The 13547-nt window shown below is 44.7% G+C and overlaps 1 protein-coding gene across 1 annotated transcript; it reads left to right on the top strand.

The window, feature by feature from the left end:
* Positions 1-2124: 2124 nt before the first annotated feature.
* Positions 2125-13264, top strand: LOC125623121 (T-box transcription factor TBX6). Its single transcript, XM_048821975.2, has 6 exons — positions 2125-3117; positions 4129-4354; positions 5221-5488; positions 6876-7025; positions 8613-8689; positions 10078-13264. Exons 1-6 carry the CDS (start codon positions 2997-2999, stop codon positions 10193-10195), a joined length of 960 nt encoding a protein of 319 aa, XP_048677932.1. The 5' UTR covers positions 2125-2996; the 3' UTR covers positions 10196-13264.
* The last annotated feature ends 283 nt before the right edge of the window (positions 13265-13547 follow it).

Raw genomic sequence — 13547 nt, 5'->3', positions numbered from 1 at the left:
CATGAGCCATGGCATGAAGGGGTAGGCTGGGTCCCCAAGGAGAAATATAGGCATTTCAACATCCCCAATGGTTATTTTCTGGTCTGGGAAGAAAGTCCCTTGCTGCAGCTGTTGAAACAGACCAAAGTTCCTGAAGATGCGAACGTCATGTACCTTTCCCGGCCATCCCACGTTGATGTTGGTGAAACGTCCCTTGTGATCCACCAGTGCTTGCAGCACTATTGAAAAGTACCCCTTGCGGCTTATGTACTCGGCGGCTTGGTGCTCCGATGCCAAGATAGGGATATGGGTTCTGTCTATGGCCCCACCACAGTTAGGGAATCCCATTGCAGCAAAGCCATCCACTATGACCTGCACATTTCCCAGGGTCACTGTCCTTGATATCAGCAGATCTTTGATTGTGTGGGCTACTTGCATCACAGCAGCCCCCACAGTAGATTTGCCCTCTCCAAATTGATTCCCGACTGACAGGTAGCTGTCTGGCATTGCAAGCTTCCACAGGGCTATTGCCACTCGGTTCTCAACTGTGAGGGCTGCTCTCGTCTTGGTATTCTGGCGCTTCAGGGTAGGGGAAAGCAAGTCACAAAGTTCCATGAAAGTGCCCTTACGCATGCAAAAGTTTCGCAGCCATTGGAAATCGTCCCAGACCTGCAACACTATGCGGTCCCACCAGTCTGTGCTTGTTTCCCGGGCCCAGAATCAGCGTTCCACAGCATGAACCTGCCCCATTAGCACCATGATGCCCACATTGCCAGGGCCCGTGCTTTGAGAGAAGTCTGTGTCCATGTCCTCATCACTCTCGTCACCGCGCTGACATCGCCTAGTCACCCGGTTTCGCTTTGCCAGATTCTGGTGCTGCATATACTGCTGGATAATGGGTGTGGTGTTTAATATGCTCCTAATTGACAAAGTGATCTGAGCGGGCTCCATGCTTGCCGTGGTATGGCGTCTGCACGGAAAAAAGGCGTGGAACGATTGTCTGCTGTTGCTCTGACGGGGAGGGGGCAACTGACGACATGGCTTATAGGGTTGGTTTACAGGGAATTAAAATCAACCAAGGGGGTGGCTTTACATCAAGGAGAAACAAAAACAACTGTCACACAGAATGGCCCCCTCAAGGATTGAACTCAAAACCCTGGGTTTAGCAGGGCAGTGCTCAACCCACTAAGGTATCCCTCCCTCTGGTATTTCAGGCAGGACTGAATCTCCATTAAAGTTTTCAAGGTGCCCCGACAGACCTCACCAAAACGATTGTCGGCCACTGATTTCACGGAGGGAGGGGGGAGCAAATGAATACAAAACAAATCTGGTCTATATCTTGTTTTGATCCACTCCATCTATCTTTTACATCTTTAGCTGGCAGCAGACAGTGCAGTAGGACTGCAAGCCATCCACATCTCCTGGCTGCTTGGCAGAAGACGGTGCAATAGTACTGCTAGCCATCCTCATCTCCTGCCTGCTCACCAGAAGATGGTATAATAGGACTGCCTGCAGGACTAAAGACAATGACCTGGTCGAGTCACTCCTAATTTAGTCCCTGCGCTCATGTCTGCCCAGGCACTCCTGACCGACTTTTCCGAGGCGGCCAGGAGCACCTCGGATATGACGATGACGGCTACCAGTCCTATTGCACCATCTGCTGCCACAAGGCAATGGGTTGCTGCTGCTGTGTAGCAATGCAGTACCGCGTCTGCCAGCACCCAGGAGACGTACAGTGACAGTGAGCTGAGCGGGCTCCATGCTTGCCGTGGTATGGCGTCTGCACAGGTAACTCAGGAAAGAAGGCGTGAAACGATTGCTTTCACAGAGGGAGGGAAGGAGGGAGGGCCTGACGACATGTATCCAGAACCACCCGCGACAATGTTTTTTGCCCCATCAAGGCATTGGGATCTCAACCCAGAATTTCAGTGGGCAGCGGAGACTGCGGGAACTGTGGGATAGCTACCCACAGTGCAACGCTCCGGAAGTCGACGCTAGCGTCAGTACTGTGGAAGCACTCCGCCGAGTTAATGCACTCAGAGCATTTTCTGTGGGGGGACACACACTCGAATATATAAAACCAATTTCTAAAAAAACGACTTCTATAAATTCGACCTGATTTTGTAGTGTAGACATACCGTTACAGGGTGTCCCCTGTTTCTCAGCTGCAGTTGCTCCTAGGGACAGGAAAGAGGATTTTGATTTCTGGAACCAGGGGCCTGATCTTAGCAGGAATTTGTTGAGACTTGGAAGGTGAGGAAGTGAGTCTTGGATGCTGTGCTGGAGTTAAAGGCACTGAGAGGATGTTGTTGGCATAAACTGAAGCCCCCTCCTCCCTGGAGAGCCATCAGAAGCTCTCTGAAAGCTGTGAGAAGAGCAGCCTGTAAACATCACACTTTGGAATGACAATAAAATAGCTTCATTCATCCCTGGATCAATCTTTTGTCAGCCTTAATAGGATGGCTGCCAGCTTTAATACCTCCACAGCCCTCCAGAGCCACCTTGGGAGAACTGAAACCTCTCTGGGTGCCAGCCTGCTCAATAATGTGGCACCCACCGGTCAGCTTTCACCCAATCGCAGGGCTGGTGGAGGGAGTGCAGTATGAAGCTAGCGACATTCAGACAGCATCATTCCTCCCTTGGGGGCAAACAGTTGGGGTTTTGTGAATTATGAGGTGTGGAAGTATAGGATTTTCTTACTGCCATTCCTGTGCTGGATACAAAAGCCCCAATGACAAGACCCCTGAATTCAGGGAGAGGATACTAAAGGCAGAGAGAAGCCTGCATTGCCCGTATACATCCTTGGGATCTTTATCATTTTGTCTCCATTGCCTCCTTTCATTGACTCTTTCCCTTATTTCTCTTTCCCATCTCTTTCATTCACTTCTCCCTCTTTTACCCCTTCTGTTCCTGTGGCGAATTTGAAAGTTTGCCTGCACAAGCTATAAGCTGTTCCCTGCCTCTCTTGGCAAACACTGGAGTCCAAGCCCTTCTGCCTCTCTCCAGGTTCTTACACGATGCTTCATGCCTCGAGGGACCTGTATATCGGTGGCTCAAGGCACCAGTGCCAAGACAGGCACCAGCATGGTGAAAGCTGCAGCTTGGGCCACCAACAGAGGGCACCAATGCTGATGCCAGGTAAGAGATGTCTCGGGAAATCCTGGATCCTAACCTGTGAGCATTCTGCCTCCTCTAAAATAGTCTTGCAAGTTTGTGCTTGAATATGCTCATGATTTTGTCAACCCAGGCTGTGTCTGAGTAGATTTCTGTCATGTTCCTCTCCTAGAGACCAAGCAAAAGGCCTCGCTGCAGACTTTGGGGTGACCTTCCTGGTTCTATCCACTCAGCCTGGCACTAGGATGCCCTTTGTAGTGTGGCTTCTAAGACAAAAATGCTGGCCCTAGAGCGGGTTGAATGGGGCTGTTTGAGTGGTTGAATAATGAGCATGTATTTCTCTGTTTCATTCAGTTTTCCCATGTTACCTTCCCTCTGTCCCCAGAATTCTCAGGGTATCGTTGGGGCTGTGTTGAAAATCCTGGGCTGCTTTGAAGCACAGCAAAGATAGTTTTGAGTGAATGAACCCAGGAGAGAGACAAAACCGCTGTCAATGGAAGTGGGGCAGATGATGGTTGGTGGGGAATGTGGCCTTGCTCAGCGCAGGGCCAGTTGATGTGTATGGCCAGCTTAACATGGTGCTGCCATGTCTTTCCTAGCATTGACACTAGTTGCTTCTCAGAAGTTGTGTCACAGACTCAGTGGGCAAACTCATTTGCCCTCAATGTGAAGGAATCATGGCTTGTAGCAGTCCAGTAAGGTGGTAGCCTGAACTTGTTGTGTTGGTCACACTGGTGGCCAGTACCGCTCACCAGATCGCTTGGGAATAGAGTATTTGGGGTTGGTGTTCTAAGCCTCTCGGTGCCTACAAGGAGACCCACTGTGCTTGCAGCCAAGAAGCATAGAGGTGGAGGTGACCATGCCTGCAGGATGTTCTCCCTGGCGTAGCTGTAAAGGGCCACAGCTCTCCTGGTAGGGATCCTCCCCTTCCTCTTACATGTTCCATTTGCAGCAGGACTGCTTTTGTTCCGGCTGTGTGGGCTGCTCTCTAGAATGTACATTAATGTGTTTGCTTTTCTCCCCTTCTCCTGTGAGACTGTGACGCTGTCCCCCCATGCAGCAGATGCCGAGGCTTCTTCCCTCAATTCCAGATGATGCCCCTTCATAGCTCACAACTCCCTTCCTTCCATAATGAGGGCTGCTTCCCTCCATCCTCCATAAATGGTTCCTATGGCAGGGTCCATCTCTCTCTGGAGAACAAAGCACTGTGGGAGGAGTTCTACACACTTGGCACTGAAATGATCATCACCAAATCTGGCAGGTGAGAGCAAACCTGTATCACCAAAAATGTCTGTGGCATGTTACTTTCCACCCTCACTCACCCACCCTAGGTACATCCCACCTTCGGTGCCATCTGCTGTCCAACGCTGAAGCTACTACTTTACCTTTCTGTCTCTCACCTGTTCTCTGGGTCAAGCCAGCCAAGTGCTGTGTCTGCCCACTAGTGACCAGGGTCGCCAGATGAATGTGATGAGTTCGCATATCCAGCATAACACTACAAAGTGTGCTCTGAGTGTGCAAGGTGCACACCACCCTGACCAAAACATTCACTTGAGGGTCAGATGATTCCTGGGCAACAGCTCTACAAGGTGAACTAAAGGAAAAGCCCCATGTTGTGTGATCCAATAAGAGCAGTAATACCCCCGTCATCAGGGATAGTGACCAAGACAGTAGTTGGGATGCACTGCAGAAGCATGGATATTATGCTGGGCCTTTGGTAGCAACCTCACTGTGTTTTTTCAAAGGAGTGGCAAGTACTCCCCCTTTTAAATAGTTTTACAGCTATATGCCCTATGTGAGCTCTCCAGATCCTGATATGGACTGTTGCATATTGTCTGATCTGGGTTTTCGATTTTCATTACACACAGCGGGACAAATTCTGCCCTCTGTTATCACTGGCCCTCAACAGAGGTGGTAAACAGCTTCACGGGGGTTGCATAGGTGTAACTGAAGGGAGAATTTGGCCCCCTGTATTTATCAGTGCAAGAAAGTCAGGACCTTGAGCGCCCAAGGAACTGTAGTTCCTTCAAGTGAGGGCCCTAAACAAGAGCTGGTGCGTCAGATGAGGGCAAACATCAAGCGTACAATGAAATCTTTTTCTGCTCTCTTCCTTCTCCCTCTGTGCAGACGTATGTTCCCATCTTGCAAAGTGATTGTTACCGGCCTGAACCCTCACTCTCTCTACCTGATGCTGGTGGATATTGTACCTTTGGACAACGCTCGGTATAAATGGCACTGTGGCCACTGGGAGCCAGTTGGAAAAGCTGATCCCCATTTCCCCAGTCACTTCTACCTCCATCCAGATTCTCCAGCTCCTGGCAGTCACTGGATGAAAGAACCAGTCTCCTTCCAGAGACTCAAGATCACCAACAATACTCTGGAGCAGTGTGAACATGTAAGGAGAGGCCTGACCATTTCATTTGTACATAGAATAAATGTGTGATGCTACAAACCATTGGTTTATAGGGAGCACTGCACTATGAAGTCATCTAATGCTATGACATGCTGTTCATACACAACAAGGAGAATAATAATTCTTTCATGTGCCCAAAACTGATATTAATATTAATCAGAATTATACCTGATGAAAGGGCCTATTAGAATACCTCACCCATCTCCCTGCCAGGGCAGGTTTGTTCCCTACAGTCCTACTATTGCTGCTTTCTTCAGGCTACTTTTAAAAGTTCCACGCAATGAGGCTTCCACCCCTTCTTTTGGGAGTGTGTTGCACACCTAACACCTGGACGTTTTTTCCTGATGATCATCTTAAATTTTCTCTGTCTCATTTTCATCCCTACTTATGCTGTTAGTTACCTGCCCCCCCTTTGTAGCATCCTAAATTATTCCTCTCCCTCCTTGGTGTTTATATGTACACTGTCATGTCTCTTTCTTATCTCACCCCATAACCATCACTTAACCAAGCTATTAACTATTTTAATCTCTTCTAATAAAATGGCCCTTCCAGCCTCCCTCCAGTTTGGCAATAAATTTCCGATAGTGAAGTGCTCAGAACTGGACCTGAACCTGTTCCTAGAGGTGTGTTCACACCCAAGTCATAGAGGAGGGCTTTGCTACCTCCCTGTTCTGCCATGTGTTACTTTCCAATATGCACCCTGCGGTACATTGGCCTTTACTGTTTCCGTTGTTGGACTAAAAACATCTCATTTGTTGTAGATCCTCTTCCCCCATTGCAATCCCATACCATATGAACTATCTTTCTATACAGTAGCATTTTTCTTATTACCATCTCCACAGCTGTGGAGACAGTTCTACACTAAAGTGAAAAGGAAAGTTTTCACTTCAGTGTATAGCTCTGCGGGAAGTTCCAGAGAGATGGAACAGCACAAGTAGACAAGTTCCACCCCTAATCACCTATGGTGAGTGGGAAGGGCAAGTGGGTCAGGAGTAGGAGGTCCCAATTCAAAGAGATTGGGAGCGGAGGGGGAAGAGAGAGGTTGGAAAGAACCAACAAATGTAAGATCAGGCCCATGGATAGAGCTAAGTTTCAAATGTATTCTAGACTTTTGTTTATTTAAGTCAAACCTTCTAGGCTAAGTGTGGTGTGGCGTGGCATTCACTTCCACTCCCTTTAGAGCAAATGTCATCTGTATTCCACTTACACATGAGCAGTTATTTAAAAGTGGTGGTGTGCAACATGCTACTGCATCTGAAGCCTTTCCAGGTGACTCTTCCAGGAACATTGAGTTCATCACAGTGATGCCATACAGAGTTCAACATTGTTATCAAATCCTCCTGACTTCTTGTTCTCTCTTTGGTTTTAGATTATATTGCATTCAATGCACAAATACCAACCACGATTCCATGTGGTGCTGACCAGCGCACATACACTCACCCTGCCCTGGAATGCTGTGGCCACCTTTGTGTTCCCAGAAACAACTTTTATGGCTGTGACAGCCTATCAGAATTCCAAGGTAGCTTTTCTCTGACTCCTTCCATCTTCTCTGTGACTTTCTGTGAACCTGGGGCAATTCAGGGGTAAATAAAGCTTCCTTCAAGCAAAATGAGTATTAGCACTAAGAGGTGGAAATTAAGGGTATGGTGGCTTTAAGATTAAACTCGATAAGTTTATGGAGGAGATGGTATGATGGGATAACATGGTTTTGGTAATTAAATATTCATGGTAAATAGGCCCAATGGCCTGTGATGGGATATTAGATGGGGTGGGATCTGAGTTACCCAGGAAAGAATTTTCTGTAGTATCTGGCTGGTGAATCTTACCCATATGCTCAGGGTTTAGCTGATTGCCATATTTGGGGTCGGGAAGGAATTTTCCTCCAGGGCAGATTGGAACAGGCCCTGGAGGTTTTTCGCCTTCCTCTGTTGCATGGGGCATGGGTCACATACTGGAGGATTCTCTGCTCCTTGAAGTCTTTAAACCACAATTTGAGGACTTCAGTAGCTCAGACATAGGTGAGAGGTTTTTCGCAGGAGTGGTGGGTGAAATTCTGTGGCCTGCGTTGTGCAGGAGGTCAGACTAGATGATCATAATGGTCCCTTCTGACCTAATTATCTATGAATCTATGAAAGGTTCAGGTACTCTGGTGCTAAAGCTATTAAAAATACACAAAGGTAGCTTATTAGTTAACACCCTGGAGACCTCGGTTCAAATCCTAGCTCTGAGCACAAATTTAAAAGTGTGAGTTTGGTAATGTAGCTAATGACATTTGCCCACATCACAAAAAATACTCCATGATTTTCCATGGTTTTTGCTGAAGAAAGACCCAGTATAGGAATAGCCAAGGGTGCAATAACATCAGGACTGGGGTGTATTGGCAGAGCTATATTGGCAAGCTTGTACAGCACCATAGCTGACTCTAGCATGTACTGTATATTCTTCACCAAATTCACTCTAAATGTAAAAAGAATACAATATATCCCACAAACTTTGCATGTGACATGAACATAATTGTGCCATAACAAGAGAGATTGCTTTTTCCTGGTTAACCTGTAGTTGCAAAAATAAGAAAACCAGTGAAGTTTCTAATGGTCATATGGAAAATTTTCATTCTCTCAGAAACCAGCCTGTTGGTTTTAAGTGAAGGGCTTGGGAAATAGGATCATGTGGGCTATTGCCTTTGAGGGGAGCATTCATTGTTCCCTGATTTCACCAGCTTCGTCTTCCAGGTTTCTGTTGTTTTCCTCTTTCTGGTTTCCTTCCTGTCCTATTTGCTCCTTAAATAACCGCCATTTTTGAATGGTCTCACTCTGAAGCCATTTCACCAATAGACTGGGGAATATCCACATAACTAACATGGCCTTTTTCACTCTCTCCCCTCCCTCATTCTTCCCCCTTTTTCTATTCCTCTCCACTTCTCTTTTTCTCTCATTACCCCTCCTTCCTCTTTCTCATGCTTTCCTCTGTCTTTTCTCTCTTCCTCTCCCTCTATTTCCTTTTTTCTGCATTTTTCTTCCTCCCTTCCTTTCTCTTTGTGTCTCCACCTTCCCATCTCTCTCTCCTTTCTATTTCCTTCTCTCCCTCTGGTATCTCCCCATCACAGGTTACCCAGCTGAAGATTGATAACAATCCATTTGCGAAGGGGTTCCGAGAGAATGGACTCAGCTATAAGAAGAACCGGTAAGAAACCTCCTTCAACAGTTCCTGTTTATGCCACACCACTTAGGCCTTGTCTGTATTACACTTATGGGGGAAGTATCCCACCATTTCACTCCCCCAGCTGCAGCTCCATTAGTGGTAGAGATGGTGGTAGAAGTGGTATAGACAAAACACACAAGCCACCAGCATTTTAAGTACCATGTCAGTCAGCCAGACCTGCTTAAAGCAGGTCTAGAGAACACCACGATAAAAAAAACGGGTGCCTTTTCTCTGCTCGTGCTCCTGCCATTGCTACCACTAGGGCAGTAGTAGTCCACCAGTAGTAGCAAAATAGTGGCGATTCCTCCCAAAAGGCTAGTGCGCTCTCAACTTTGCTATATCCGAGACTGCTTTGGTTCATCTCTTGGTTATTCTAAATCCAGGTGGGATACATCTTATTCAGAGTCACAGAGACTAGCCCACAAAGGCCTTATCTAAACTGGTCTTTAAAGAGAATATGGGAAACATGTTTAAAGAGTTCCCCTTAAACCCAGTCCTGGCATGGTTTTACCAGCCAGTGTGGATAGGGCTTAAATTGTTAGAACCATGATTAAAACCTGTAAAGGTCCAAGCTTGAGCATAATTATAAATATGGTTGTAACCATCCACACTAGCCAGACAAAGCATGTTAAAGACCAGTTCTGATGTAATAATGATCCAACAATACTATCCCACAAGCTCTTCTCTTTCCCGTTTTTTGTTATTCTTCTCTTCCTCCCTATGCCTCTGCTGTTGCCATCTCTGGTATTCATCTGTCTAGAGATTGTGCATGGGCACAAATGTAAAGCATCATGCTTACCAACCAGACACACTAAATAAATAATGACAAACAACCAAATTTGAACATGATTTTTTAAACTCAGTTTCAGCTTCATTATAGTCAGGGCCTTAAGTGTGGATGGAGAATAAACGAGAAGTAATTTGAAAGGGAAGCTTTAACCTGCTAGCTCATTCACTGTCTTCAGCTGTGCACGTGCACTGGAGAAATACACTGGAGTAAGCTCTAGAATCATAGACATCAACAAGCAGCATTCTTCTGTTCACACATCTGTCTGAATATGAGCATTGTGGTATTTGAGGGTGTGTACATGTGTATGTCTGCATAATAAAAAGAAATACGTCTGTGTGTTTAGTAATAATCATGTTGCTGTGTCTATGTATGAGTCCATGCTTGTTGCTAGTATGTCTAAATGCGTGTGCAGAAGTACAAATGGCATCCTTACATATGGGGGAGCTGCAGTGTAGGGTGCGAGTATGTGTGTTCACAGTGGTGCAGGTACAATGTATTTGTCTGAATACCTGGATATGAGCATCTGAATCGATTTTTGTATGCTGTGTGATGGTGAATTTGTTTTTCTCCTTCATTCTAGAGGGAAAAATGTTAGAGGTACTGAAATGGTAAAGCAAGGAAGTGCTGAGGAGACAGGCTGTGACCCCCTCACCGATGAGTCTGTAGCCACACTGCAAGGATACTGGTCTCTCCACTGAGACTGAGCCACGGAGCAGCTCTCTACACAAAGCTTAGTGGTATGGGTGGATAAAGCAAGCAGTTTTTCTTTGCACACCCAAAGCTTGCCCCGCGCTCACTTACGCTGGCTCTTACTATGCCCAGGCTATGATTTTTCATATAATTTACCACAACAAACCACTTCCCTCCAATAATGATAATTATACAGCTGCACACAAGCCATTCCTAGCAGGAACTCCCCACACCCAGTTCCAATTTCAGTCCTCTCCTACCTTCCCATTTGGAATTTTAGCACAGAATTTGAGTGTTTTCATTGATTGCACTTTATAGACATTTGTTTTGTATTTTAAATCTATGTTCGTATTGCAGAAAATATTGCAGCTTTTAAAGTGCTGGTCAGTTAAATACATTTTCTCATCACAGACACACGGGTAGTCTGCACTTTTGTGCTAGTGATTCCTTACGTAAATGTGAGATTGGAATACGGTATATTATTACCAGAAGCACACAAAGTTGGATAAAGTCTAATATTTTTAGTGTAATACATCCATTTCACACCCCTACTGCCCTCAGTCCAATTAGAATTTACCTCTTTTAACGGCCCATACAACTCGCTCACATGCCACCCAGTGATCTATGAAGGAATTGCAACTTATTTATTGTTAATAACGTCCTGCACTTAACTTAAAAACATTTGTCCACTTTAGGAGGGCTAATTTTTAATTTATTGTTTCAAAACACGTCTACCCAAAATGATGCTGTGCTTTTATAATCACAGCAGGGGACATTTTGAGGTTTAAATTTCCCTTTAATCACTAAGGATGTAATAAAAACATGAAAAGTTCTTTGAGCTCCAGAGTGTTAACCAGGGAGAAATTTACTCGGGAGTTTACAAATGTGAGCTGAAGAGACAAACTGGGTAATAAAATGCACAACTAGGGACCAAACCGGCTAAAAGTTGGTCTCTAGCTGCCCATCAGGAGTTGAGACTTGGAGAAAACAGGCTATTCAGCACCTCCAGAGCCATAAGATCCTGGTCATAAACATTTCACAATATACTGGAGTGGGGGGAGGGAGCCTTAGGTCTGCAATTCCTGCCTGGAGTTTGCACCCAGGCCTGTGATCACAAGGATGAGGATCTTTACTAACTAAAGATGGGGTGGGGGGGAACCTATACAAACAAATTGCTTCATGAAAGAGACAGAGCAGCAGTCATTTAAGGCTATGCAAATGCATAGGAATTCATGGGCTGTATGATCCCACAGCCAGACCTCAGGAATCCATGAAATCTGACAGGCTCTACTTTCCATTCCTGGTAACACATAGGGATTCCTGTCTGAATTTCTGTTGCCGATGGAGACATCATTTTTGCTACCAGGGGCTGATCAACTGGTGTGAGAGAAAATACAGCTCAGAATCTCTCCAGCCAACTGAATGGGTTTTTTCTTTCACTATGTATGCGAGACCACTCTGATTGAAGTGTGCTTCCTTTCTACAATGAACTTATCTTATGTCTCTTTTTTACTGGCTTCAGCTTCCCTATAGAATATATGTATCCCATCATAACTTTTGTTCCTAGTTTCAGAACCAGTCATCTAGGATGCACCTTGTAGTCTACTTCTGCATTCAGTTTCTTCTTCTGAAAGATACAGATATATGTCCTGTAACTCAGTCCCTCAGGTCGGATTCTTCTGTGGATTCTGTATACATCCTCCGTCTCCCTGGGTTCACTCTTTCCTCCTGTAGAATGCCTGTATTCTCTCTGGGTATCTAATTATGGCTTCCTTTCTTATACAGTGTATGTATCCTATGGCTGTATAGCTTGGTAGATGCAGTCAGGCCTTGTTCTTTTTTTTTAACTGAGAAAATATAAATTACATATATAAATACACAAAGAGGAAAAATGGAACCCTCTTTTTTATAATAAAAAAATATATTGGGAAAAGAATTCCATCATAACAATAAACTTAGAACAGCAGCCACTTTTATTTAATTCCTGAGGGCTTGTCTACACTGAAAATTTACATTGGCATAGTTACGTCTCTCAGCAGTGTGAAAAATCTACCCACTCCCAGTGTAGACAGTGCTAGGTTGATGGAAAAATTCTTCTGTCAAACTAGCTAGAGCCTCTTGGGGAGGTGGATTAGCTACAGCGATGGGAGAATTCCTCCTGTCACTGTAGTGAGTGTTTGCACTAAAGGCTATAGCCATGCAAGTGCAGCGCTGTAGCGTTTTAAGTGTAGAAATAGCCTGAGTGACAGAGATAATATCACAGGTACCCTCTATCGAAATCCATTGTGTATGACTTCATTCTCGTATTATTCCCTTTTGCTGCGAGACAGCACATTATTGGAGATTAAGAAATTACACCAATGCCCTACAAATGTCAGTTATCCATTGCTTTTTGGGTGATGAGTAGGATCATTAAAGTAATCAAGGAGGGAAGATGGACATAAATTTCTTTTTCGTATTTGGGAAAATTATGTGTGAGTTCTTCCATTTCTTGCATATGCCACACACACTATAACCAGTTTGTGTTAGAGGGTGGCAAGACCAATTTCCATGAAGTATTTCCCAGCTAGACATAACTTTCTAATCAGTTGTATTTTTTTTACTTTTTAATTGTGTATTTCAGTTATCTGTCGCAAGTATTCTATTTTCTGGTTGAAATTTTATGTCTGCTTTATTAATAATCTTCCCAGGTATCTTGATTGTCTTTATCCAAAAATGATGCTATTGTGGGGTAAGTCCATAAAATTATGTTGTAGACAGCACTTCCTAGTCCTTCCAGCAAACTTTCGCTCCATGCCTGCAAAATCTTAAGCATATGCATTAGCGCTGTGCATGTGAGTTGTCCCATCGACTCCTTTATTTTGTTTATTAATGTAATGTTATGAGAGTGTAACCTTGATGGGATATAGTAGAGTCTTATACAGAAACAATTGTATAATGTGAATGTACACCTCTGATGTCAGAAGCTAAACTAATGAATTTGTAAGCTGATTAAATGTTCAAGTTCTGGCTCATTCTGTACTTGTTTGTAAGATAGATCTAATACAGCGTATTTATTTACAAAAATAAAATCAGGATCCTACTTTATCTGAACCCCCCAAAATCCAAAAGATTAGGGTATGTCGTTCTGGGTTTGGCCCTTCTTTTTTTTTTTTTAGAATAGATGGTGAAAACCTAAAAACTGCTTTTGTTTTGCAAAACCATGTCAGTTTGGGTTTTTATTCAGCAAAACCATACCCAGGGCTTGTTTTGATCTGGGTCCTGGTTTAGTTCAACCTCGTATTCAGTGTTTGAGTTACATGTTGTATATACTCTCCATGTTTCTTCTCTTTTCCTTGTGTGTATTTTAACCTACAGCCT

The sequence above is a fragment of the Caretta caretta genome, chromosome 15 (genome assembly GCF_965140235.1).
Source record: "Caretta caretta isolate rCarCar2 chromosome 15, rCarCar1.hap1, whole genome shotgun sequence".
NCBI classification, from domain to species: Eukaryota; Metazoa; Chordata; order Testudines; family Cheloniidae; genus Caretta; species Caretta caretta.
This window is presented reverse-complemented; position numbering and strand designations above follow the sequence as displayed.

Bases quoted from the DNA above. Each gene is read 5' to 3' on its own strand.
- LOC125623121 (XM_048821975.2), top strand. From the start codon at position 2,997: ATGCTTCATGCCTCGAGGGACCTGTATATCGGTGGCTCAAGGCACCAG. The intron at 4,355-5,220 runs GTGAGAGCAAAC...CCCTCTGTGCAG, and splicing joins ATCATCACCAAATCTGGCAG to ACGTATGTTCCCATCTTGCA. The intron at 8,690-10,077 runs GTAAGAAACCTC...CCTTCATTCTAG, and splicing joins CTCAGCTATAAGAAGAACCG to AGGGAAAAATGTTAGAGGTA.